The sequence below is a fragment of the Dipodomys spectabilis genome, unplaced genomic scaffold (assembly GCF_019054845.1).
Source record: "Dipodomys spectabilis isolate Male_0828 unplaced genomic scaffold, ASM1905484v1 ptg000564l, whole genome shotgun sequence".
Taxonomy (NCBI): domain Eukaryota; kingdom Metazoa; phylum Chordata; class Mammalia; order Rodentia; family Heteromyidae; genus Dipodomys; species Dipodomys spectabilis.
The window spans coordinates 236,718-264,478 of NW_024871241.1; the positions used below are offsets into that span (position 1 = coordinate 236,718).

Genomic DNA, 27,761 nt, shown 5'->3' on the forward strand with positions numbered 1-27,761 from the left:
CTGTAGTGGCAGAGCAATAGCCTTAAGCAGAGAAGAAGCTCAGAGAAAGTGCCCAGGCTCTGAGTTCAAACCCTGGGAGAGCACAGAAAACAAAACAAAACAAAGCAAAACAAAAGTAAGGAAAGTGTCACTGATAGTATTGATTATGCAACACCAAGTTCCACAAGTTCCACAGATTAATAGTTTGAAAAATGAAAAAAAAAAAACTGTGCTGTTCCTAGGGTTTGAACTCAGGACTTGGGCACTGACCTTGAATGTTTTTGCTCAAGGCTAGCGCTCTACCACTTAACCCATGGCTCTACTTCTGGCTTTTTGGTGGTTAATTGGAGATAAGAGTCTCATGGACTTTCCTGATTGGGCTAGTTTTGAACTGTGATCCTCTGATCTCAGCCTCCTGAGTAATTACGATGGCAGGTGTGAGCCACCAGTGTCGAGCAGAAATAATTTTATTGTATGAGTTTATCTGACTCTCATGGAATGCTCGGGTGCAGGTAGTGACATTATTAATCTGTAGACCCATTGGTTTATGTAGCAATGAGAACCAATGGACACACGTTCAATGGTTATTTGGGTACCCTTAAATAATGGTTGGACAATATCTGGTTCTTGTTTTCTCTTCCTTTTTAATCTTTCCCTTCCTCTTCTGTAATTCCAAGCTCTTTACTACGTTTCTTATTTCCTGCCTAACTCACTGTGAGTTATTTCTTGGTTATATTGGTAGCTAAGAACACTGATGATCCTTAGCTTCATAGGAAATAAGATGAATGCAACAGAGTGACCAATGTTAGGAAAAATAAAAATAGAGAAATCTGAAATGTCACTAGTATGTAAGCAGGAGGAAAGCCTTGGAATTCACATTTTAATGAAGACTCCTAATATTTGATTCCTCACAAATGCAGAAATAATATTTATGAAGGAATTAAACATGACTGACCTTTGGGCCTCTGCTGTGGCACACATTATAAAATAAGTCTGAAATAAACAAGCAAGAGTACACGTTACTTTGACAATTGAAGATGTCAGAAAACATGTCCTAGGGCTAATCACAGAATTTTGGAATCACAAGAACACTTAGAGATCTCCACCTTATATTCCTAGTAACATCATCCACTTTATGGTCCTACTGGATTCCTGACATACCATAAAAGCTTTTTATGCTATACTATATGAGCTTTGTCTGGAGACTGCCAGTGTGAGGGAACCTGATGGTATACAAGGAAGAATATTCTCTTGGAATTTTCATTTTAAGAAGCTTTTGGAGCTGGGCGCTGGTGGCTCACGCCTGTAATCCTATCTACTCAGGAGGCTGAGATCTGAGGATCGAGGTTCAAAGCCAGCCAGGGCAGGAAAGTCTGTGAGACTCTTATCTCCAAAAACTACCAGAAAACTGGAAGTGGCACAGTGGCTCAAGTGATAAAGCGCTTGCCTTGAACTGAAGAGTGAAGGGACAGCGCCCAAGCCCAGAGTTCAAGCCCCACGACCGACGATAAAAAGAAGCAGCTTTTGGTCTTTCATAAAGGAAAACCTGTCTCGTGTAAGGTCCACCCACAGCTCCTAGTTCTGACTTTTTGAATGGTGTAACTAGTTCCTTTACTCTTTACCTGATAGATTTGGGAGACTACATACACATACACATACATATACAAACACATACATACATATATATGCTTAAGAATGCACAACTATGTGATTTCCCCAAGTAATAATGATTATAAAAAAGATACAGAGTGTACTAGGATTACCTCACTTAGGGTTTGGAGAGTTTTGTTGAGCTCTGATCGCCTGTTAATAAAAACGAGAGAAATTGACATTCAGACAACCAATAATGTAAAATTCAAAACGCATAGGTTTTCAGCCATTAAATGAAGTGCCTGGTATTTACTGCTTACAGCGCTCACTTTGAAGAAACACAGGGTGTAATAAGAGACTTGTATGCAGGGAAAATAAATCATTTATACAACAAAGAAAACTAACCAGATAGGCGCTGAATGGGTTTTAGTGGAGAGCAAGATATAAATTATAGTTGAACAGGCGACTTATTCATTAGGCTATTGCAGCATCCCCACCTGCCACCCCTGCACCCAGCTTCTTCTAGCAGAGAGCAAGAGGAAGAGATGGCTTCTAGGCAAAAAAAGAAACATTCTGAGAGGGGCATGTGCTCACCCTGGGCCTCTGAGGACATGTCACTCCCTCTCCAACTGTGCAGCCCGCCCTGCCCAATGCCCGTCAGCTCTGTATTCCCCATCGCACATTTCCTTTTAAGAATTGCATTCCTCTTCTCCAATTCTGCTCCAACAATATTTATACCTCTGCAAACTGGCAGAGTTTCGGTGTTAAGATGAAAGGAAGCTAGTTAACGAATTCCCTCTAAGGCACATTCGGTGATGTCTGTAGACATCTTTGGTTATGCAACTGGTATCTATTATGTGGTTCAATAGCCTATAATGCAGAAGAGGGCCTCCCACAACACAGAACTGTGAGGCCCAAAACACCTATATTAATGGGATTGTGAAACCATTTCAAAGAATGGGCAATAGTTCCAGCTGGCTGCCATTGAGGTCTAGAGGGAAGAGAAGGACATAGCAATAGTCAGCCAGCTTTTCAAACCACCTGCAATGACTCTTCTATAATTGGTAGCTTATAGGGCTCTAATCATTCCCACTCCCCAATATTTAAATTCTTAAGACTGTCCCGTAGTACCCAGTAAATGTCCTATTTTCTGGAGTTGTTCCTTCTGTGACAGAGTAAGATTATCACTGACCTAAGCCATCCTGCTGGCTGATGTTTTGGCCTACAATCTACCTGGGGAGATCTATTTATGATGCATTTCTCACTGTGTTAGTTCTTGTAAGCCAACATCTACTTAATAGAGAGCTCTCTCTCACTCTCTCTCTCTCTCTTTTATTGTCAAGGTGGAGTACAGAGGGGTTATAACTATATTCTCTCTTTTTCTCTCTCTTATCCTCTCTCATTCTCACTGTTTTGTGCCCATTCTGGGGCTTGAACTCAGGGTTTGAGTGCAGTACAGGAGCTTCTTTGGCTCAAAGCTATCCATTTGTGCCACAGCTTCATTTCTGGCCTTTTGGGTGATTAATTGGAGATAAGAGACTCATAGACTTTCCTGATCTGCTTTGGCTTTGGACTGTAATTCTCAGATCTCAGCCTCCTGAGTAGCTAGGACTATAGGTATACCCTACTGGTGCCCAGCTCTCTTGCTCTCACTTTTGAATTGAATTTTTGATGCTTCATGAAGGCATGAACAAGTGGCATATATGGAATCCTACCTTGAACTAGTCTTTCAGTCATACTCAGTAATAAATTGCATTGGAACTCAAATAGCAATTCAAATGAAGCCATGTCATCTCATAGAATCAGATGGAATAACATGATGGGGGTTATTAGCTGATGAAAGGTGACTCTGGTTAGCTTGTGAAGAAGGAACAGTCATTTGGCTCTCTATCTTTTGAGCCTCTCTTTCTATCCTTGGTTTTCAGGGAGCCAAAGTGGCGCAACAAATATCTCCCCATAGTTGAGATCGAAAGTTTAAAATCCGATTACTTACTTGAGTTCACGCAGAGATAAGATTCCAGTGAAGGTGCCATTAGCTATGTTTTGAGTCTGTTGGAAATAAGTTATTAAGAATATATGAGACATCATTCGTTAGGTTTTTGTTCTTGTTTTTACCCCTTCTCTAACAAGAGGTTATTCACTTTTGTTGACCTCCTGAAGAACTATACGAGACTGAATCCTAACTCCCTGCACTGTATCTACTAGATCATCACATTGTAGCTACACATATAAGGGTAGGGCAATGCCCCCAAATCAATCCATTTGGGCTGAGCTGGTTTTAGTTTATTTATTTTTAAATTTCGGGAATCAGCAATAATGATATGCTAAGTTCTCTTTCTTCAGCTCATAGGTTCCCCCAAAATGACACTACTAGAGTTCTCTTCCTGACAATCCAATGTAAAAAAGTTTCTAGGCCCTAGTTCATGACCCAAGAGCATAGCAGAAAAAATAGTCACTGGATGAACAAACACATTTGGCTGGGATCCTCTGAACCAATTCAGGTTATGGGCCTTGATTGCACTATATCTGAATTGCCCATGCAGGGAGCATAATCATATTTGGGAAGTTCTTCTTAGATTTAGCACATATTTCTTTTTAAAAAAAATTTTTGCTAGTCCTGGGGCTTGAACTCAGGGCCAGGGTACTGTTTCTGAACCTCTCTGTACTCAAGGCTAGTACTCTGCCACTTGGGCCACAGCGCCACTTCTGGCCTTTTCTGTGTGTGTGGTACTGAGGAATCGAACCCAGGGCTTCATGCATGCTAGGCAAGCACTCTACCACTAAGCCACATTACCAGGCCTCAGCACATATTTCTTGTTGCCAGGAATTTCTATGATAACTGAAAGTTTAAACTCGTAATAGAAAGCATTGTGTTTATATTCTTCAGCAGCAAATCAAGTTGAAAACTAAAATGTAATTATTAATAAAATACCATGGTTATTATGAATTCAAGCCCTTATCACAAAGCTAGAGGCAAAGATGCATACTTTATATAAATTCGGTGACAAAGGAAACATACTAAATATCATAAATAATCTGAGTCTCCAGCAAAACTTTAAACATGCACATTCATTTTTTTTTTCTTTTGCTAGCACTGGGGCTTGAATTCACGGCCTTCTATTCTTGCTTGTTTTTTTTTTTGTTTGTGGCAGGCTCTCTATCACTTAAGCCACACCTTCACTTCTGGCTTTTTGCAGTTATTTGGAGATAAGAGTTTTGTGATTTGTCTGCTAGAACTAGCTCTGAATGGAGATTCTGAGCTCTCAACCACTTGATTAGCTAGAATGACAGTATATTTACTTTTTAAGATTGCAACAAAGGCTGGATGTATGATGCAAATATGAGGCCCTGAACAGAGACCCCAGTACCAACCCCTGAATAGTCTTTAACACCTACCTGGGTAACATTGTGTTCTTCATCATATTGAAACATTATCTCACCTCTGAAAAACACTAAAAACAATTTTCAGAAAGAAAATTTGAGACTTGTGTCCTTATAGTTCAACAATTAACAAAATATACAAACAGGTTTCCAAGTTCTTAATAGTTCCATCCAATTCTTTGTTTTTATTTCCACTTATTCTCCAGTCAAGCTACCGTCATGATTATCAACACAATTTTCAGAAAATTTGGTGTGGAAATTCAAAAAGAATTCAAAATCAAATTTGTCCACTTGTTAAAAAATCTCACCCACAACTGCATCTCATTGGCACTTGCTTTCTCTTACAGATAACTTGGGGACTACTTGGGGACTGGACTATAGCTCTAATGTGCACTTTCTAAAAATAATCTTTTTAATAATGGTTGCAATCACATAGATAAGGAAGCAAGTGACAAAAGTATTTCTCTGCCACCAACAAGTCTTACGGAATTCTGTTTAATCGTTGCCAGTTTAAAAATTTTTGATTTTGTTTTAAAAATACAACAACCTGGTATCTTTCCTAGGCAAACAACTGAGTTTTCAGTTTGAAATCTGAACAGTGTACAGGGTAAATCCTTTCTTCAGATGAACAACACAGTGTTGCTTGTAAAAATGCTCACTTTTGGAAACACTAAACTCAATTTCAATTAAACTATGTCTTCTTGGGTATTTCATTTCCAGATAGAAATCTGGAAATAAAAAAATCTCTTACACTGAAGAACATTAGTGTGCATTTTATGTAGGAGTCAAACACTGGCCACTTGAGCAATAGAGCAAAGATAAATGGAGCAGGGTTTGGTCAATGTTTCTGGTGATAGAGCTACCCAACTCTCATTAGAGCAAGAAAGCATCCATAGATAATATGTAAGTAAATAAGCATGATGATATGCCAGTGAAACTTGATTTATAGCAGGGTGCTAGTGGCTCATGCCTGTAATCCTAGCTACTCAGTTTGAGATCTGAGGATTGCGGTGTGAAGCCAGCCCTGACAGGAAAGAAAGTCTGTGAGATTCTCATCTCCAATAAACTACTCAGAAAAGGCCAGAAGTGGTGCTGTGGATCAACTGATAGAGCTCTAGTCTTGAGAAGAAGCTCAAGGATAGTGCCCAGGCCCTGAGTTCAAGCCCCAGGACCAGCAAAAACAAAAACAAAACACACACATATGCACATACACACACATATGCACACACAAACACAAACACACAAAACCCCCAAAACAACAACAAAAAACACCCCTTGATTTATAAAAGCAGTTGGCTGACCATAGTTGGACTATTAGTTTTCCAACCCCTGAGCTAGAGGGTTAGAGGCTGCCTCAAATCCTCTTCTTTTACTGTTCCCCAAAGTGCAAGAACTGATTCCAATAGCAATGTATTCTACAGTCCACTTCCACTTAAAGATGGTCGACAAGGACAGTCAACCAGTCATTCAACAGGATTGTTTTCAGCAACTCTTCTACTAAGAACCTCAACTTTTACATATCAACATTGAAATTCCAATTAATATAGTACATGATTACTAATAGTAAAAATGTTTGGTATGTACATAAAATTACACATTTTGAAGAAAGAAAACACTTAGCTTTTATGCCAGTACTGGGGCTTAAACTCAGGGCCTGGGTGCTGTTCCTTAGCTTTTTCATTCAAGGCTCGAGTTCTACCACTTGAGTCACAGCTCCACTTGCAAAAATCTTAGCTTTTAATCTTATTTAGATGCTGTGTTTGTGTGTGTGTGTGCATGCATGTGCACATGTGTGTATTTGTGTGCGTGAATGTGTATACATATATGCACTGACACCGACAGTTTCTCACCCATTGTTGTTCAATACACAGTGAGTCCCATAAATGTGCCCTGGAGAAAAGTGGGTCTGATTTCATATAGTAACTAAGAAGCTATTATCTTTGACCTTTGGCCTAATTCTTCCTGTTCATTATCTAGTTCTCAGTTTATCTACCAGCCTCCACTTCCTTTAATGTAGCCAGATTGGAAATTTGAAAAAAGCAAAAGTTTCTAGTTTCTGGCAGGATACTGTGGGATTTCTGGTGCCAAAAGACTTGGTTCCCTGATGAGCTTATTTTTACCAGACACCAAAACAAATGGTCAGTCCAGTTACTTAATTAGGGAAAACATTACTCTAACTAGCTTTCTGGCGTGTGTTATTCATGATGAACAGGACTTTATGACTGCATTTTCAATTTTCAGTTACCAAACATCATATAGACACAACATGGCATTAGACATTAGTCACTAGTCTAAAACACAGATAAAACACAAAAATAATGGTATTATGAGGAAAGAGAGTGAAAAGAAAGGTAAAATGGGGGAAGAAAGGAGGAAGGAAAGAGAATAGAAAGTTATCCTGTATATAAAAATAAATGTATCTCATACTTTTCTTTCTTTAACAAAAACTAGCCAATATTTATTTCCCTCTTACATTCTACCTGGATCATTATCTCAACAAAAAGCTCAGATGAGCACACCTCACATCCATATAGTTAGAAAATGTTCTGGAACATTCTTTCAATATAAATTTTTCTAGTTTTCTAATTTTTCCAACTTCAACTTATTTACTTTTTTTTACCTTTACTTGTTACTTGTTATCTTTGTTTTTCAAACCAAGTATATCGCTATTAAAATGAACAACATAAAAGGAAAAGCATTCCTAAAATGATTACTATTAAGATTATAGCAAGACTTTAATAATATAAACTACTTTGTTATCTTCTCTCTTTCTAGTTCTGAGCAACTACGCCATATATATACATACATATATGCACACACGTATATACATATACATATATACACGTATATATGTATATATAAATTCTTTTTGTCAGTCATAGGGCTTGAACTCAGGGCCTGGGCACTCTTCCTCAGCTCTTTTTCTCAAGGCTATTACTCTACCACTTTGAGCCACATCTCCACTTCCACTTTTCTGGTGGTTAATTAGAGATGAGCCTCATGGACTTTACTGCCTGGGCTAGCTTTAAACCATGATTCTCAGATCTCAGCCTCCTGAGTAGCTAGGATTATAGGCGAGAGCTCCCTCCCCTCCCCCCCCCCCACCCCCGTGCCCAACTTTGCCACATCACATTATTATGCTTCACATTTCATCTTCATCATCATCATCATCATCATCAGTATTGATCCTGAGGCCTTGGCATTCTCCCTGAGCTTTTTGGCTCAAGGTTAGTACTCTACCACTTGAGCCACAGCTCTTCTAGCTATTTGGTGGTAAATTGGAGACAAAAGTCTCAGGGATTTTCCTGCTCAGCCTATTTTTGAACTGTGATCCTCAGATCTCAAACTCATGAATAACTAGGATTATAGGCATGAGCCACTGGCACTGGCCAACATTGCATTGGTTTTAATAATGAAGGAAGCCTAGAGAACCAAACCAATGTGAGAAAAGAGAAGATTATTTCATCCCACTGCTCCATGGCAGAAGGGAAAATATTCCTATTTCAAAAATGGCATATTCTTAAGAAAATTTAATCTCAATTGTACACATAATAGATAAGTCTTTGTTAGAAATGACAAAGCACAGTGAATACTACTAGAATCACCATTTAATTAAACAGAATGTATATATATATATATATGTGTATATATATGTGTGTATATATAAACAGAATGTATATATATGCGCACGCACACACACACATACACACACACATATGGTTTTAACATTCTAGCATTCTGATTTGTTTTATTCTCAACATAGGAAAATACCCTGTTCTAAGCTATAATACTTAAGGTCCTAAGTTTGCAGGATTTATATATGAAAAGTAGATCTTAATAATTAAAAATTTAATTGCTATGTTCATGAATTACTATAAAGGTATTAGTTATGGCTTTAAAGCTACATAAAACGTGTTGTAGAGCTCCATGTGTCATTAAGGAAATTAATGTATCTCACAAAAAATTAAAGGTAATTATAGCTAACTCTGAAAATGATAGCTAGGGAGGAATATATACATAAAGCAGGAGGAAAACAAACCATTTTTCTCTATGGAGCAAGTTGATCTGGTAATGTGTAATATATACAAGAACTAACGTTAAAAATAACAGTAACAAAGAAAAAAACCTCTTGGGGTTTATTTCGCTTAGCATCATCTTATATGGTCATATGTACATAGCTTTTGACCTTTTCTGCTTGTCTGGTAAGATTATCCTAGACGTATACTAGTTATTGCAAATAAGTGAAACCATGGGACCTATGTTTCTTTGGGTCTGGCTTACTTTACTTAATATAACTTTTTCCAAGTCTTTCATTTCCTAACAAATGGGGCGGTATCATTCTTTTAGATGGGGGCATTGTGTGTGTGTGTATACACATTTTCTTGATCCATTCATCTACTGAGGGGCATCTGGGTTGGTTCCATATCTTAGCTATGGTGAATAATGCTGCGATAAGCATAGTTGTGCTGGTAGCTTTAGTATGGCCTCATTTGTGATCATTTGGGTAAATGCTCAAAAGTGGGATTGCTGGGTCATAGGGGAGCTCTATGTGTAGTCTTTTGAGGAACCTCCATACTGTTTTCCAGAGTGGTTGAACAGGTTTACACTCCCACCAACAAATTACTATGTGATTATTTGTTTCTTTTGTATGTTCTTCTCCTTATGGTATAACCCCTTTTGTCATTGTATTTGATTCTTGTGTGTTGCAACTTGTATATACATTCTTCTAATTTGGGGGAGGGGAAGGGAAATAACAAAATGCTGAAACAAGGATACAGGTCAGATCAACCCAATGTAACAATAAGATGTATATGACACTGTTGAAAATGAACTTTACAACTTGGAGGTGAGGGAGGGTAGGGAAGGAATGGTAGGGGAGAAACAAAAGAAGAGGTAACAATGCTCCATAGGAAATGTACTTATTACCTTACTCATATAACTGTAACCCCTTTGTACAGTATCTTTACAATAAAAAATATATACCAAAAAAAGATTAAAAGGACACTATGTTGAAAATGAGCTTCACAACTTAGGGGGGAGGGAGAAGTTGGGGAGTTGGGGAGGGAAGGGATAGTAGGGGAAAAACAAAGGAGGGGGTCACAATGCTGGATAGGAAATGTACTCATTACCTTACTCATGTAACTGTAACTCCTTTATACAGTATATTTACAATAAAAATATTAAAAAAAGAACTAACCTGAGTCATTGCAAATAGATGACAAATCATAGCTATTTTTCTGGGATTTGGCTCCTGCAAAGAAGAAAAAAACGTAGCTGGTTAATTATGTCAATAATTATATACTAGACTATACTGCAATTATGTACTATAATATCAAGAAAATTTCACAAATAAAAGCATCATAGGTGAACAAAAATATGAATAAGCAGGATATAATTGGATGGATGGATTCTATGAAGGCCAAAGGAATGAGCCTTTATCTAATTGCTCAGCTCTGGAACTTGACTCATGTATTTTTTTGTGTGTGTGTCTGACTTTCATTCCCAATTAACCCCTTTTCTGTTCAATATAAACAGAGCACTATGAAAACAAGTCACATATATAGAGATTTTAAGTGGAACAGCTCTCAATTTTAGATCTTACTTCTCATCCTGTATGAGATAGTCTTTAATTCTTTATGCAACTCAATATTTGAAATAACATCATGATATCACTTTATGAGCAAAAATAATAAAATTCAAAACTACCTATCACATTCTGTAGGTTTGAGGAAATTATAGATATAGACCCTGCCCGCAAAGAGCTTACAATCTATTAGGTGATATAGGGCAGGAAATAAGTTTAAAGTGATGGCTAGGACATCAGACCACAAAGGCATACAGAGAAGCGGAGATGAATGGGAGATGAAATGGACCATGTTAGAACAAAATATTACAGAATAATCTGAGAAATGCTTTCTCCTTTAATAAAAAGGAGAAGCACAATCTTTTCTTTGATCTGAAAAGAGCTCAAAGTTCACTTAAGAATATTCCCTTAATTAATTGCAACCTTTTAGTGAAGCATAAGAAATCCATAGTAAATGTGAGATACAGATGTACACAATGTATTGTGTAAATCTCCTGGAGGAAAACGATTGCCAAATTAAGGTATAATTTTGCTTCTTGTTATACCTTGCTTACAATTATGTATTCCATTCCCAATTGCTAGTTTATTTCCACTGCACATTATGATTCTTTGGTTTGAGCCTATGAGAAAACTAGTATAGATATAAATTAAAATTACATTTTGATTTAGTGTATGCCATATAGTTTCTTTCAGAATGATTTATCCGTATGTATGGACATCATGCTTCAGCTTATAGTCTTAATTCTGAATTCAGGTATAAAATGTTACCTGACACATAGATTTCTATATTATTCCACACTAAAAGAGAAACATTTCTATTAAATGTACTTTCTTGTAGACAAGTCTTATTATAATGTATACATTCTGAAAATATTATGTATGTAATTGTTCAAGAGAAAAGGGAGGAAGGTTGAGGGAGAGTAATGGAGGGGGCAATCTGATCAAGGAACATTGTATGCATATTTGGACATGTCAGAACAAAACCCTATTGTACAGTTAATTGATGCTAATAAAAATGTGGGACAAAATCTCTAGATAGTAGATACTATGCTTTTAGTATCCTTTGAGTCATTGGTCCATTGCTCACTAATCTCATAATCTCACGTCTTTCTCCAAATTTTACTTACAACTCCATTTCTAATTGTATGTATCTTTTTGTTTTTGCTGGTTACTGGGGTTTGAACTTGAGGCCTCAAGACTTCACAGTAGGCACTATGCTGAACTGTATCTTCAGCTTTCCAACTGAAGATCCAGCAGTATCTTTATGCTGCTTGCCCTTCCTTCCTTCCTTCCTTCCTTCCTTCCTTCCTTCCTTCCTTCCTTCCTTCCTTCCTTCCTTCCTTCCTTCTTTTTTTCCTTTTTGTTTTTTGACAGTGTCCCACTACATGCCTATGTTGGTCTTGTATTCATGATTCTCCTGCCTTTGCTTCCAGAGTGCTAGGATTACAGGCATGTGCCACCATATCCAGGTTTGCTACTCTATTCATATTGAGAATTTTCTTTCCTAATTCTATGACCACTGGTCATACCTTAAATCCTGAATGAGAAAACTTTGAGAAGGACCAGATAGCATAACATTTAGGTTTTGTGGGCTATTTGGCCTCGGTTGTAACTACTCAACTCTTGTAGGTAGCAGAGGTAAACAAATGGGCAGGAAGTATGCCAATACAGCTTTATGTACTAAGACAGGCAGCAAACCCGATTTGACTCATTGGTGATAGATTGCCAACTCTTGGTTGAAATCAATTAGAAGTCCATGTTAGTCTTGTATTGGGTACTTAAAAGATATACCACTTTTTATTTTCAAAGCATTTGAGAGTCACTCCTCTAACTCCTTCACTAATTTTACCCTGTCAGTTATCTTGTTACTCCAAGCCTCTTTCTCTTACATGTGTTCAGAAAAATTTGTGGAGGTAAGAATGTGGCTCTGTGGTAGAGCATATACTTAGATCTAGTTTCCACAATCAGCACCAACATAAAGTAAAAAGAAATTCTCCTGGAATCATCATCTTTATTTGCCTAAATGTTCATGTCAGATACCTATTTGTGTGCCTTGTCTCCCCCTTAGAAAGATTCTTAAGGGTGGGCACTGTGTCCAATCACTATAATATAGCCCAAAACACTAGTTGTCTTCAGGTATCCAACTGTGCATACACATATATTCATTAAGAACAGCTTTTAATTTTACAAGGTAGGAAAAAGAGAAAGAAATCATAAATCCAACCATTTGTTTAGTCTTACTTTAGTTATAAAAAAGACAGTCTTGATATTGATAATAAGTCATACCTGATGCATTGAAGGTTTTTACTATAGTGATTTTAGCTTTTTCTGCAAAGAAGCAATTTAAATATTAGAGCAGAATTGTTGCTTGCTTTAAAACAGACAGTTTTCCATGACTATTATTTTTTTTAGTGACGTGGTAAGAAAAATCACCCTGTTGACATCTTTAAGACACCATTGGTTTTCTCAGCAGCCAGACGAATGGGACTTAAATTCATGGAACACGTAACACTGGTTTAGGGTGTGTCAGGGAGTAGGAGTCTCATGTTTACCCAGTTAGATCACACCCATTACACACCCCTTTGCTTGTGTAATTTGACTTCAGTTTCCAGAACTGCTGCTAGATCAACAAATGTGAATTTATACTTCAGATATGAAGATGATAAGTTAGTATTAAAACCTTCAGAAGATAGTTTAGAGAGAGCAGGTGATTCAGAATAAAAATAATTGATGTCAGTACACATGGGATCTAAAATGTTGCTACTATCGTCTATAATCAAGCATCCTGCCACTTCTTTTAGGAGTCGATATAATAATATCTCCATTGTAGTATTCTTAGGTAAGTTAAGACGATCCAACTACCATCACCCAACAAGCCCATAGCAAAACCAGGACTGTTTAGAGTTAAGGACTCACTGGAAAATATTAATCTGTTCTGAAGAAGCACACTGTAGCTATGTTTTCCCAATGCAGTTTAGGGATAGAACCCATGGTTCATTCTCCTGGATAATGGAGAACCAAGTTCAGAAATGATGGCCAACTCTTTAAGGATGTGTTAATAGCACAGATTTGCAAAGAAGCTGTCTTCTAGGGCAAATGAGCAAATTTTAAAGAAAATACTAGCTCAGAGGTTGGAGACCTCATAAAGAATAATGACATTATACTGGTAATTTCAGAAATCTCCTGTGTGTGTATAGGTATGTGTGTATGCATAGGTATGTGTGTATGCATGTTACTAATGATTGATTTCAATGTTTGATCCATGGACAATGATTGGTAGCAATTACAGAGGTGGATAGCACTTTATGCTATCAGTTAGTATCTTTGTATTATTTGCCCTGATATTTTTCTTCCCACAGCAAACAAACATGGCTGTGAAATGAATTTCTGGTTTTAGTAGTTAAAGTGTGTTTGGGGAAAACATTCAAATTGACTAGTAAACAAGACTGCAAAATAAAATCCTAAGGAACTGAGAGATAGATTTAACAACATACAATATAGTCCCAGTAAAGGTGCAGTGACATAGACATTCTCATCCACTGCTATCAGGAATGGTGCTAGGAATAACTTTTCTAGAAAATATTTGGGCAGTAGGCATCAAGGGCCTTAAAATATTCATACTGCTGACCTCTTATGTCCAATCTTAGGAGAGTATCTTACAGAAATCAGAGTAAATGCAAAGATATTGGCACTAGAGAATTCATTGAACAACTTCTACTAAAAATAGAAACAACTATAATGTTCAAAATATGGCATACAATGGAATAATATCAAATCATTAATGTCAAGGGATACTGGCAAATACTTATAATTTAATATTAAGTCAAAAGAGCAAGATATAAAATCTATGCAAATGATGACTATTTTGCAGAAGATAAAGAGAGCATATGCATATACATACATGTATATACCACATGAAAATATACCATCACTAGTGGTAATAGTCTTAGGAAAGTAACATTAAAAATGATTTCTATTTTCTTCTATTTCCTTATATTCTTCACTGTAAGCTAATATATATATAACTGTAATCCTCCTCCTCTTCCTTTTCTTCCTTCGAATAACAATTACAATTTTAAATGAAGTTTTATGGCCATGATAGTTTGGAAGTTTGAGAATGAGGTGACAAGAGAATTATAGTTCAAAGTCAAAATCAAAGGATAAATAAATCAACAGTTGAAGCCAAGGGAAAATGAGGAAAGTTCTTTACTAACCAAGTATACTACACAAATGATAAACTCAAGAAGCCATATTATAAGATAAGCTATGACGTTTGGAAATAACTTGATATTACCTGTTTTGTTTAAAGTAGACAATACACTTGAAGTAGCATCTGAAATAAAATAATAAAAATTAGTGTAAATACTGGAATGGTTAACAAATGTATCTTTCCAGATTCCTTAAACACCTAACTTTCCCCCACATCCAGGAGGAGTTAAACCAACTGGCACTACTAAATGTATCTGTTACTCATCTCGTCAATGCTTCCCATTGTCTGACACTTAGAGATAATTACTAAGAAAATATTCATTCTCTGAAAATGTTTCCTAAATGCAACACTCTTCAAATTATTAGATTTAAATAAACTCATTTTGTATCTTTTTCCCTCTATGATAATGAAAGTTTCTAAAGTTTACGAAATTTCCAACATTAATATTAGCTTTATTAAATAGCCTTAAGACTGCTTAATTTTATTTCTTTTTGTCAGTTGTGGGGCTTGAACTCTCGGCCTGGGCACTGTCCCTGAGCTCTTCAGCTCAAGGCAAGTGCTCTACCACTTGAGCCACAGCACTACTTCTGGTTTTCCGGTTGTTTATTGGAGATGAGTCTCACAGACTTTCCTGCCATGGCTGGCTTTGAACCACGATCCTCAGAGCTCAGCCTCCTGAGTAACTAAGATTACAAGTATAAGCTGCCAGCGCCCAGCTTAATGCTAACCAACACCCAGCTTAATGGTACACTCTTACTAAACAATTTTATTTATTTATTTTTTGCCTATTATTATTTTTTTTTAATTTGTATGCAACTGAGTTGCCTTAGAGTCTTTTTTTATTGTAAAGATACTATACAGAGGGTTACAGTTACATGAGTAAGGTAATGAGTATACTTCTTATTACTAAACAATTTTAAATAATTCTGGTTTAAATGTGTATTTCTTAAACATTACCTTCAAACTACTCTTAGAAAAAAATCGTCTTGATCCTGTTTGTTGTAAAATGTAGTTAACAAAATCTATTCTACGGATATTTCTTTAAATGAAAAGCATGCTAGACCGTGTTATTCTAAATGGAATTTTAGCAGAGTAAAGGAATGAGTGGATCATGGTAGTGCATACCTGTGATCCTAGAACTCAGGAGGCTGAGGCAGGAGAATCATGAGTTCAAGGTCAAGTCTGGGCTACCCAGTGAGACTATGTCCCAAAAATCAAACACGTGTCAAGGTGAAAAACCAGCATTAGATTAATGGACTATGCAATGGCTTTATGAGGAATTAGTAATTATGTTAAGTTAGTCATATCAACATATCAACCTGAAAGAAAAAGTTGAGTTGGGAGAGATGAGGGAGAAGGATGGAAGGGATGAGATTGATCAACATGCATTGTATTCCTAAATTGATACATTGAATTAAAACCCCTATTCAACTATTTAAAGCTAATAAAAATAAATAAGATAAAAAGAGTGAAAGTCCACAATTAAGAATATGCTTAAATCTCACAATTGAAAATTTGTCAAAATCCATATTGTGTATGCTGTAAATACATACATTAATTTTAAAAATCACTTTTGGCCAAAAAAACCCCAAAATTATATTTATTATTCTCCACATCTGGTTGAGAAAAATACCTGAATATTCATGCACTTTGTTAATAAAATTTATTAATATAGTGTTACTAAAATCAATTTTAAAAATAAGTGTTAAAACTATTCATCATTGCTAGAACTGTATGTCTTGGCATAATTTTTTCATTTTGTTCTCCAAAGAATTGTATATTCAATTTTGCACTGAAAAGTTACCTAACATTAAAAATTAAATATATCCCTCTGTACCCCAAACAAGCAGGTATACATTACATTATCACATCTAAACATGTACACCTACCCCAGCCTCCCCCACTCCCACACAATGGGGTGCAAAGAGTTCCCCAAACCTAAATTAAAGCTATCATTTATAAAAATGGTAACTTTTGGTCTGTCCCATTGGCCCCAGTAGGAATTTAAGCCAGTTTTGATCAGTATAAGCTGTATCTATGATCACTTGGCTCTTTCATTACAAACCACATAGCACAACTTTATTCTAACTAAAGGATTCTGGAAAGTGTTGGGATTTGACCACAGTAAGACCAAAGGAAATCTCTCTGCAAAGGAGAAGGAACAGGATGTGCTGTGCTACCCATCCCCCTGGAATATAGCACACTTCTTGGTCCATTTTGCTAGCGTGATGAGGAAGCCAGGCTTCTCCCATTTCATACTAGTCAAAAATTGAAAAAAATAATCCATAAAACGTGCTCTTTAAACGTTCTGGGCCTGCAACTCCATGCTGAAGCAGATTGAAGTCATTGCATGCGCTTTACACATTTAAATAATCTGTCATGTCAAATTTGCTGGCATTGTATTGGAGAGCAAATGAAATGGAATACACAAAATGTAATCAATGTTTTCTTTTCAAGAACATTTACAGTGGTAGAGGACTGTGTACTCTCTGGGGTCACAAGAATCCCATTGTTTAACCAGAAAGTTTCAGTCACTTTCACAAGTTGACAGGTTATGTTTTTGTTTTGGTGTTTGGGGCTACTTGAAATGAGTTGACATCTACAGAAATCATTTGTAAGTGGAAATATTAAACATTATTAATTAAACTTATATTTCTATTAAGGCTTATCAATTTTCACTTGTTAAAAAAATTCTTACCATTGAGGCTTGTAGTTCCTATTTCTTTTTGTACCAAAAGAGAAAAAACAATAAAATGTCATAATTAAAATAAAAACTTAACAAACTGGGCTTAAACAAATGTAGGTTTAAAGTTTTTCAGAATCTTGCCTGAAGTATCATTGGAGTAGGGGCCAAAACTGACAAGAGATGTTTCAGCTGCAGGAAAGAAAAAAAAACACGAACCATTAAAAACTTAGAAACAATTAATTATTAAATTTTAAGGAATTAGAAATTTTGAGATATAAAAAACAACAGAAAACACGTTATAAGGTCCATGGCTCACAAAACCTGATACTACCTATAAAATGTCATGGAAATAAGTTTTGAAACTACACCAAGATATAAGAGATACTATTTTTATTTTTTAGCCACAAGAGTCCTAGGAAACATTTTAAATAACTTGCTGAAATACAATCATGAAATATATTTACACATTGACTCCATTCTGTTATTCTGATGCCTGCCAACTCTCCCCACAGTGAATTTAGGATTTGTTTTTTTAATAAAGAGCAGCCAGGTACCTTGGCTCATTCCTATAATCCTAGTTACTTAAAGAGGCTGAGATCCGAGGATAACAGTCCAAAGCCACCAGCAGGAAAGGTTGTGAGACTCTTATCTCCAATTAACCACCTAAAAAACCAGACATGGAGCTGTGATTTAAGGTGAAAGAGTGCTAGCCTTGAGAAAAAGGGCTCAGGGACAGTGACCAGGCCCTGAGTTTTCAAGCCCCACGATTGGAAAAAAAAGCTTCTACCACTCAATACTGTACTACCTAACCCAATTTCCCAGTAAGCTATTCTAAAATATGGCTGCTATTAAGATAATCAATCAAATTACAAATTTCCTGTGAAATGACTCCATTTATGCTAAGAGGTCAATCTACTAATCTACTCCTCCTCCTCCTCCTACGATGATGATGACGACGATGACGACGATGACGATGACAACACACACACACACACACACACACACACACACACATTTTGCATGTTTAAATATTTTAAAAGACACCAATGTCTGAACCACCATGGGGAGCCCGATTTTCAGTTGGTATGGACAAAATCTGGGTGTATTAAAGTGCTTGGCTGGCCTGTCTGTTTTAGACAGCTCATGAGTTGGCTGAAACCCACACCCTGTCTGTCCCACATTATTACTTCCATATTTTGTCCTTTACTACATTTATTTTTAAACAATGACTGGATATATTGCTTGAGGAATAAGACAGTTCTTGAGCAATTCAAAGTGTGGATATGGGCTCCTTTACTCTTTGGGCAGAAAAAAGTTGATTGGCCAAAGGTGGTTTTTAATTCATGCTTATTGTTTTTTCAAATGATGACCTTGTGCAAAGAGACGTGTGGCCACAGCTGTCCTTGTCCCTTAACATGACACTTGTTTCTACCTTCCTCATGATGTGGCTCTGTCCCAGGCACCCAGAACCCAGGCTGTGTCTCAAACCACTGATTGTCTCCAAAGGCCCATTCCCCAGTCCATGCAAACAAGATGGGGAAGTCCTAAAAATGATCGAGTTTGCTAGAAACAATTCTTCTGGAAGAGATATACACTTGCACATGTCGTCTGGGAAGCTGAAGAACTAGAAGACAAATTGAGATGCTGTCTTGCCTTATTATAACTTACTCAGTGATTCATACTAATGACAGTTATTGTTTTATCAAGTGCTTACTATATACCAGGCACCTGGGCTATCCCATTTTATCTTCTCGAATACCCTATGAAGCAGATACTGTTATTCTCCACCACTTGCAGAGAAGCAAATAGAAGCTGAGCTAGCAATGGAGCTGGGAGGGTGGCGGCCATATTCAAACTCCAACAGGCTGGCTCCTGAGACATGAGCAAATCCTTCCCTCTGAACTTGTTTCCTCATCTATAACATGAATGAGAGGACTGAGAAGATGTCTGAAGACTTTGAAGCATACAGCATGTGCATGAGAAATAACTGCTTAATGAATGCGTAACAGTGGAAGCTCATTTCACACAGCTAAGGAGAGAATGAGAGTGGGCTCACTGTCATTCTACAATATATGCTACACCAGAAAGAATATAGAAAGAAATAGCAGTCAGAGATACCATGTCTGCCCCTGTGTAATATGAGGCTAGAAACTGTGAGATCTCAGACAGGCTACTCAGCCACTCCAGTCTTCATTGTCCCATGAGCTAATGGTTGAGGTTGGACCATTTTATCGCTAAAGTTCCATGTTCAAGTAGGAGTCTCAAATTAGAGTAATGTTCCCAGTTCACACCAATACAAGTTCTAGTTGTCAATTTCTCTTTTGTCTTCATATTCTAATGAGTGCTAAGCTGTCAGAAGCCTTTGGAAAAACATTCTTTCAGTGAGGATACAGAGGTAATCTATTTAAGAGAACATCCCATCCTGTAACTGTAAGAACACTTGTCATATTTAGGTTCTTGATGCTCTTCAGGCTTGTGATTAGAACACTAAAAATAACTAAAGAACTTAAGCAGGTAACATGAACTTCACAATTTCTTTCCTAATTATTTCTTCCCTAGCTTTACCTGGCTATATGGAAAGATCAATATGCCTGTCTTCTTTTCTGTTTGATATTGATATGCCAGTTGCAGGTTTAATAATACAATATGATCCACCTACTGGAAGAAAACAATTTTGCTCTATCTGACCATGTATCATGTTGCATGGAGAACTTTTAGAATAATATTTTCCTGAAACACCCCCAAAGTCATAAAATAACAGACTTACCAGATGGTACTAACAAACTGGAATTATCAGCTTTTTCTGTCAAGGAAAAGGATGATTTTAAATTAGTTTATGTGCACATTTGTAGGTGGTTAACATTCTTAATAGCAATAAATGTAAATGAAATTGCAAACAACCACCAAAAGAGGGCAGTATGTTAATTTATTATTATGATCATAATAATATTATTATGATCAGTATTCCTTTCATTTTTGTTTTTCTTCCTTGAGACAGACTTTCACTATGTAAAGTTCCAGCCTGGCCTAGAACTCACTATGTAGCTCAGGCTGTCCTCAAACTCATGACACTTCTGCCTCTGTCACCTTAGTACTGGGATTACAGTTGTGTACCACCATGTTCAGCTATCTCTCTAATTTTAAACCTTTGATTTGATCTACATATTGCATGATACAATGGTTTGGTGCATTTCAAACTAAAAATGACAACTACTTCCATTGTTAGCTGATATTTAGGAGAATGTGCATTGACAAATGTACACATCTGCATGAAGCACGGTGGCATCGGCATGTCACCTCAGCACTTGAGAAACCATGGCAGGAGGGTTCAAGTTAAAGGACAGCCTGGACTACATAGTGTGGTATGGCTCAGAAATAAAGTGTATGCCTGCATTAAATGAAATTTCCACCAACCGTGTTGCTCTTTAGCACAGATTTTATGACTACTATGCTACCACTTTTTTTTTTTTTTTGTCAGTTGTGGGTCTTGAACTCTGGGCCTGGGCGCTGTCCCTTAGCTCTTCAGTTCAAGGCTAGCGCTCTACCACTTGAGCCACAGCGCCACTTCCAGCCAGGAATGTTGAGAAAATTCCTAGATCCTTTAAGAGAAAAGCAATTCTACATCTTTCTCTACGGAAAATAACACATGCTTATTGGAGAAACTTTAGAAATGACAGATAGCCAAAAGAAAGGGGAAAAACTGTAAGAAGAAAACTATAACAAGAGAAAAACATTTAAAACTTTCAAATTTTCCTTTGGAAATCTACAGAGAAAAGTTAAACATATATTTATTGGTTTGTGTGTGTGTGTGTGTGTGTGTGTGTGTGTGTGTGTGTGTGTGTGTGTGTTGGTCCTGGGACTTGAACTCAGGGCCTAGGCATTGTCCCTTAGCTTCTTTTGCTCAAGATTAGCACTCTATCATTTGAGCCACACTTCCACTTCTAGGGTTTTTTGGGTAAGTTATTAGAGATAAGAGTCTCACAAACCTTGCTACCTGGGCTGGCTTTGAATTGCGATCCTTAAATCTCAGCCTCCTGAGTAGCTAGAATGAGCCACTGGCACCTGGATGAAGTCTTGATTTGAGTCAATAAAAATAATTATTGAGATCTATCTATAAGATTTACTTAATCTGACCCCTTGGTGATTTTTTTTGTCAGTTGTGGGGCTTGAACTCAGAGCCTAGGCACTGTCCCTGAGCTTCTCTGTGCTCAAGGCTAGCGTTCTACCACTTGAGCTACAGTGGCACTTTTCCTTGGTGATTTTTTTAAACTACTCTATATTTCAATTATGACAGTGGGAATTTGGTGAGCACAAGCTTAGAATGGAATATAATCAGCCAGAGGAATTGGAAGCTCAAGAAAATGGCCCCCTAGATGGAACCCTTTTCTCTATGTCATCTTCTTGGCACTTTTATATGAAGTTATTGCTACCATCTCCCAAACTCTAATTCTACTTGGCAAATGTGGTCCCAGCACTGTCACGTGACTGTCACTGCCACTGCATTGCCTCTCCAACTCAATGTATGGAGCTCAGCCCTTCTCACCCCAAATCTTTCTCATACTTGATCTATTCTTGAATTTCATAGCATTGCTGGCAACCCCAGCTAAGCAATTCATGTTGAAAACTTCAATGTATCCGTTTCTTGTTGCTGCTACAAGTCACCATAAATTTAGTGGCTTAAATCACAAATGTATTACTGCACAGTTCTGATGGTCACAAGTCCAGTATAGCTTTCATGAGAAAAATGTCAAATTGAGGGCAGGTTACATTCCTATCTAAGGGCTCTAGGGGAGATTCTATTTCTTGCTTATTCAGGTTATTGGCAGAACTCAGATACTTATGGTTGCAGGACAGACATCTTTGCTGTCTTCTCAGTCATGTTTCTAGGCTCCTGGCTCCTTCTTTTATCTTCACAGTTAGCAACAATGTGATACAGTAGAGGAATCTTTCTCAAGTGACATCTCTAACTCACTTCCTTTTACATTAAAAAAAAACTCACATTGTTTGGATCTAACCAGGTAATCCACAATAATTTCCCATCTGAAGATTCTTAATTTTAATTACATCTGCAAAGTCTCTGTTGCCATGTGAGTTTTAGCCTAACAAAATTGGGAGCTTCAAAAGAACTTTTTAAAAATGTCAGCATTCTGGCCCTCTAACACAAGCTCTAGCTGCTGAAGCTAATGGAGACGACTCTCCCCTCTGTAGCTGTTGAAGCAGCCTTTGACCACACCATTCACTTGGCCTTTGGATACAGGTTATTTATCCTTTCCACTGTGCCTTTATCTTAGTCTGTTTTCTGTTGCCCTATCAGAATAATACAGGCAGGGTAAATTTAAAATGAGAAAGGTCTGTTTGTCTCATGGTTCTACAGGCTTAGAAGTATAAAAATAGAGGGGTGACATCTGATGAAGGCCTTCCTGCTGTATCCTAAAATGGTGGAAAGGCAAGTGACCTCACAAGACACAGAGTCATAACTAACCAACTCCTCTGAGAATGGTATTAATCCATTCATGAAGATGGAGTCCCCATGACTTCATTATCTCTCCAAGGTCCCACCTGTTAAAATGATCACCATAGCCATCAAATTTCAACATGAGTTTTGGAGGGCCATTCAAACCATAGCACACTGTATACCTTGTGGTATTTGATTTTCTTGAGCTTGGAATAATAATAATAATAATAACAGTGGCACATGAGTTTAAAGGGTGACTGGAGGGATAAATGGGAAGAGTTCGGAAAGGGTACTAGGAGTGAAAAGGATTGAAGTGTGTTTATATAAATACATATGTATATGTATACATATATATATATATAATGAAATACATCAAACAATATTTGTAAAGGAGGAGAGGAAGGAAGGAATGGGAATATAATAAGGAGAGTGAATATGCTCCAAGTGCACTATATCTATGTATGGAATCATCACTATAAAACCCCCTTTATTATTACTGAATACTAATTCAAAAATAAAAATAGCTGTCTTCCTGCTCCCTTGCTCCTGATTTCTGGAATCATCTTTCAAATAAACTACTTGCACTCAAGTAATAAAAAGTCACACCTGGTGTTTCTAAAGTTTTCAGATTCTTCTCCACCATATGACACTCTGGTAGATGCTAAGACTGTAAATGTGAGGCAGTTTCTTACAGCTATGACTGGTAATACCAAGGAGTCTTTAATTCCAGCACATTTTCCCCTTGCCCCTTCTCACCCCCCCCCCCCAAGTAGGCAGGAAAAATATAAAGGTTTAATCATCTACGAGACAATTTTAAGAGGCTACAACTAGGCCCCTTGTATGATTATTTTAAACCCAAATGAAACTTGTAATCTGGTGGCAATCCTCCTCTAGATAGAGTTACTAGTCCATAGAGAGATGATTAAAAACAAGCCACCACGCCTAGGCCCTCTTATATGGGAATCCCAAACAAAACAATATTTTTTGTTATTATATTGGCTCTTCAAAGCTTGAGGTAACATACTCTTCCAGAAACTGCGTATGCAGATTTTACTACATAACCAGAAAAATGAATGAAAACATCTCGAATTTGGCACATGTGAAACATGTTTACTTGAGCTGTGACCATCTCACATCACACTGCTCAATAAGTACTCTTACATAACATATTTATTAAAAGATTAATAATGACATCACCAAAGAAAACTGCAGCTCTTAGCTGATGGAACTTCCCAAAGAGCAAGCAGTCAGCAATTCTAGGTGGGCTTTTACTAACATGGGAAGAAGGTGAAATATGTTGTTGTTGTTGTTGCTGTAGTTTTAATAGTACTAGGGTTTGAACTCAGGGTCTTGTGCTTACAAGGCAGGTGCTTAACCACTGGGACATACCTCCAGCCCTTTTTGCACTAATTGCTTTTAAAACAGCATCTTGCTTCTTGCCTAGACATGTACTTAGACAACATCTGTCTAGGCTTCAAATCCTAGGCTCTGCAGCCTAACTAGTAGGATGCCACTGCACTCAGTTATTGGATAAGAAGGGGGTCTCACAAACTTTCCTGCCTAGATTGACCCTGAATCACAATCCTCCCAATCTCAGCCTCCCAAGAAGCTAGGATTACAGGCATGACATACTGGCATCCAGCTCAAAATGTGTTCTTTTTTTTGTCGTTGGTCGTGGGGTCTGAGGGCTCTACCACTTGAGCCACAGTGCCACTTCCAGCTTTTTCTGCTTATGTGGTGCTGAGGAATCGAACCCAGGGCCTTATGCATTCAAGACAAGCACTCTACCACTGAGCCACCTTCCTAGCACACAAAATGTGTTCTTCATCTCTCAGGCCTTGCCTTCTTCCACCATCACACACTATCTATCTCCCCCTTTTCCCTTAGGCCTATTCCCCAGCCCCTTAGACCTTTATCTTCCAGACCTGATCCTAGCCTTCTCAAGGTTTGTGAAGCACCACTCCCCCAAGAGTCTAAAGATGAATGTTGAAATGTCCATAAATTCCCTGAAATAAACCAAATGTTTGTGTGCATCCATAGGATTTTTTCTCTGGAAAGAGTTGGATCTCCAAAAGGAGTCTTTTTAACCAATAAATATTCATATAGAATTATGATAACCAGTTACTATGTAAATGTTAACTTATTTTGCCCCTATAAGAACCCTAATAGGGGAGCTGACCCCATTTTAAAGTCAGTCAGGGCCTTTGACAATGAAGATGAAGGTAATCAAACCGGCGTAGACGTCATAGAAACTGTTAAAGTATTGAGAAGAATACATGGTAAATAGGGCTCGTGTTGTTCAGTAACTAATACAATGATGTTCTCTCTAGTCTCCAGTTTTCAGTGACTCTTGTGAAAATATTTTTCTTCCTTCGGTGTGCAAGACTTGCAATTTCAGTCTCTTTTGTCCTTAGGTTACTTGCTTCCAAATTTCAAAATGCCTGTGGAATCCTTTTGGAAATGTGAGATGAGTGAGGCAGAGAGTTTCAGGAGATCTGATGACAATAATGTATGTTATATAAGGTCTCATACGAAGTCAAGACAGGTAAAGTGTCAAGAAAGAAGTAGAAGCACACCTAGTTGTGATGCTATCAGGTTGTGCTTGATGGTGGGCTGTATGGTTTCCCTGACGTCATGGTCTGGCTTTTAAAATATAATATTAATATTTTTTTCTAGGACAGATATGGTGCACTTAGGAGGCTGAGATCAGAATAGTATAAGTTCAAGGCTAGCCTAGGCTACCTAGTAGGAGAGTGTTTCAAAATACATACATACATACATAAATAATTATAATTATAATCATAATGTAGATTTATGTGGAGAGAAGTCTAAGTCATAAAAATCCACAGAAAAAATTAAAATTATTCATAATCTACCCCTCAAAGAGAATGTTAGAGGGCTACAAGGAGCTTCAGAATATCTCGGGGCTATCTGTACAACTGAAACAACTAGGAGATGTTAGCATCAGATTTTTTAAATCAGATTTTTATTTTGAATTTCTAACAGATACACAATTGAGCTCATGAACCAGCTTTCTATATATCAGCTTCAGAATGCTTCATCATGGCTAGGCTAACTATACCTCACAGAATTCCCTTTTCCGTACGTATCTGGTGAATGTGGGATGCATTCTTTTTTATTTTATTTTTTGCCAGTCCTGGGCCTTGAACTCTGGGCCTGGGCACTGTCCTTGAGCTTCTTTTGTTCAAGGCTAGCGCTCCACCACTTGAGCCACAGCACCACTTCCGGCTTTTTCTGTGTATATGGTACTGAAGAATCAAACCCAGGGCTTCATGCATGCTAGGCAAGCACTGTACCACTAAGCCACATTCCCAGCCCAAGGGGACACATTCTTAAGGGAGATCTGGGCAGATGTGGAAATAATAGCCATCTTGTAGCCTGCACATATTAATGACTATCAGCTGTATCACCTTAATAATGTAAGGCAGTTTGCAGACATGCATTTCTCCACACCCCCTTAGATCCTCCTTTGGTTGTACCAACTCCTGAGCCAGGCATAGACATCATGTTGTAATAAAGGGGCCCAATTTCTATGGGACATCCATACCACATGGCCACAGGCAAAAAGAACTTACAAAGGGTTCCGTCTATTCTCATAGGCTAAACCTCAGGCTTATGATTCCCACCTTGCTCTTGCTCTCCCATTATACTGTCTGCTCTATCAATGTCAAATTCTAGAATCAGATGTGAAGAGAAGAGTTTTGTAAAGATTGATTAGCCAGCTCTTAGAGATGTAGCAAATCTCTTGCAGAGTAGAGGTGTGTACATGTGCATAATAGCAAGCATAAGAGAGTCTCCCGTGACTGAACCCCAACCTAAACAGTTTAAAACAGAAGAGTTCTGGAACAATTCAATTAAATAGCCTACAGCTGTGTACTCCAATATTGTAGGCACTAGCTACATGTAGCTATTAAATGTCACTTAAAGCTGAATATAATGTGAAAGTTCCAAGTTTTCAGTGATCACCTGTGGCCACTGTATTGGGTAGCATGTATATAAAACCCTTTCCTCATCACAAAAATTCTGATCTTTAGTGACAATAACTAGTATGTACTGAATTCTTGTATTATGTCAGATGAATCACAAGTGCCTATTGTATATGCATTATCCTATATAACTCTATGAGACATGCTGCAGTTTACAAATAAGGAAATTCTAGCATAAGGATTAAATACAATATTAAGGTTGAAGGCAAGAGTTGGCCCCACAAGGTATAGAGCTTATAATCTTTTTTATTTATTTATTTTTTTGGTCATGGGGTTTGAACTCTGGACCTGGGCGCTGTCCCTGAGCTCTTCAGCTCAAAGTGACCACTCTACCACTTGAGCCACAGCGCCATTTCCAGTTTTCTTGTTAATTGGAGATAAGAGTCTCATGGAGTTTCCTGCCCTGGCTGGTTTTGAACCGTGTTCCTCAGATCTCAGCCTCCTGAATAGCTAGGATTACAGGCGTGAGCTACTGGCACCCGGCTAGAGCCTATAATCTTAATACCAACTTTAAAGTTCCCAGTATTCAGCTTTTTCTAAAGGAAGTGTTTGACTCCGGTGGAGCATCTTAGTCTCCAATGACTCTCTCAGGTTTAGAAAATAAGCATGCCAGTAGTGACCCTAATGAATTTCCCAAGTTTCCTTTGATTATATGAACTTAAGTTCTTCAAGGTGTCAAGAAAGAAAGGAAATGAACCTCCCTTTTAGCGGCAGAATTAGATGTGCCAACAACATTGGCCAGAAGGGCACAGTCAGGTGTATTAGTTTATGCAATGTAAGCTGCTACAATAAACCAACTCTGAAGTCATTTGTAAAGAAGTGGAAGGCCTTGGAACACATTATATTAAGTCAAATACATCAGCCCCACC

General features: G+C 37.6%; 1 protein-coding gene across 8 annotated transcripts in view; it reads right to left on the reverse strand.

Moving 5' to 3' along the window:
- Adgrg2 (adhesion G protein-coupled receptor G2) overlaps positions 1–27,761 on the reverse strand; it is a 61,396-nt gene that overhangs the window by 23,086 nt on the left and 10,549 nt on the right. For 2 of the 8 annotated variants that reach the window (XM_042670508.1, XM_042670501.1), the window contains exons 2-11: positions 20,198–20,233; positions 17,572–17,619; positions 17,443–17,466; positions 14,829–14,867; positions 12,821–12,862; positions 10,148–10,201; positions 4,966–5,021; positions 3,563–3,618; positions 1,743–1,782; positions 935–972 (exon numbers count right to left, since the gene is read on the reverse strand). In XM_042670508.1, the coding sequence (XP_042526442.1) occupies positions 935–972; positions 1,743–1,782; positions 3,563–3,618; positions 4,966–5,021; positions 10,148–10,201; positions 12,821–12,862; positions 14,829–14,867; positions 17,443–17,466; positions 17,572–17,619; positions 20,198–20,233 (433 nt within the window). The remainder of the gene's footprint in view (positions 1–934; positions 973–1,742; positions 1,783–3,562; positions 3,619–4,965; positions 5,022–10,147; positions 10,202–12,820; positions 12,863–14,828; positions 14,868–17,442; positions 17,467–17,571; positions 17,620–20,197; positions 20,234–27,761) is intronic. The other 6 variants (XM_042670509.1, XM_042670503.1, XM_042670502.1 and 3 more) reach the window with 5 other exon arrangements.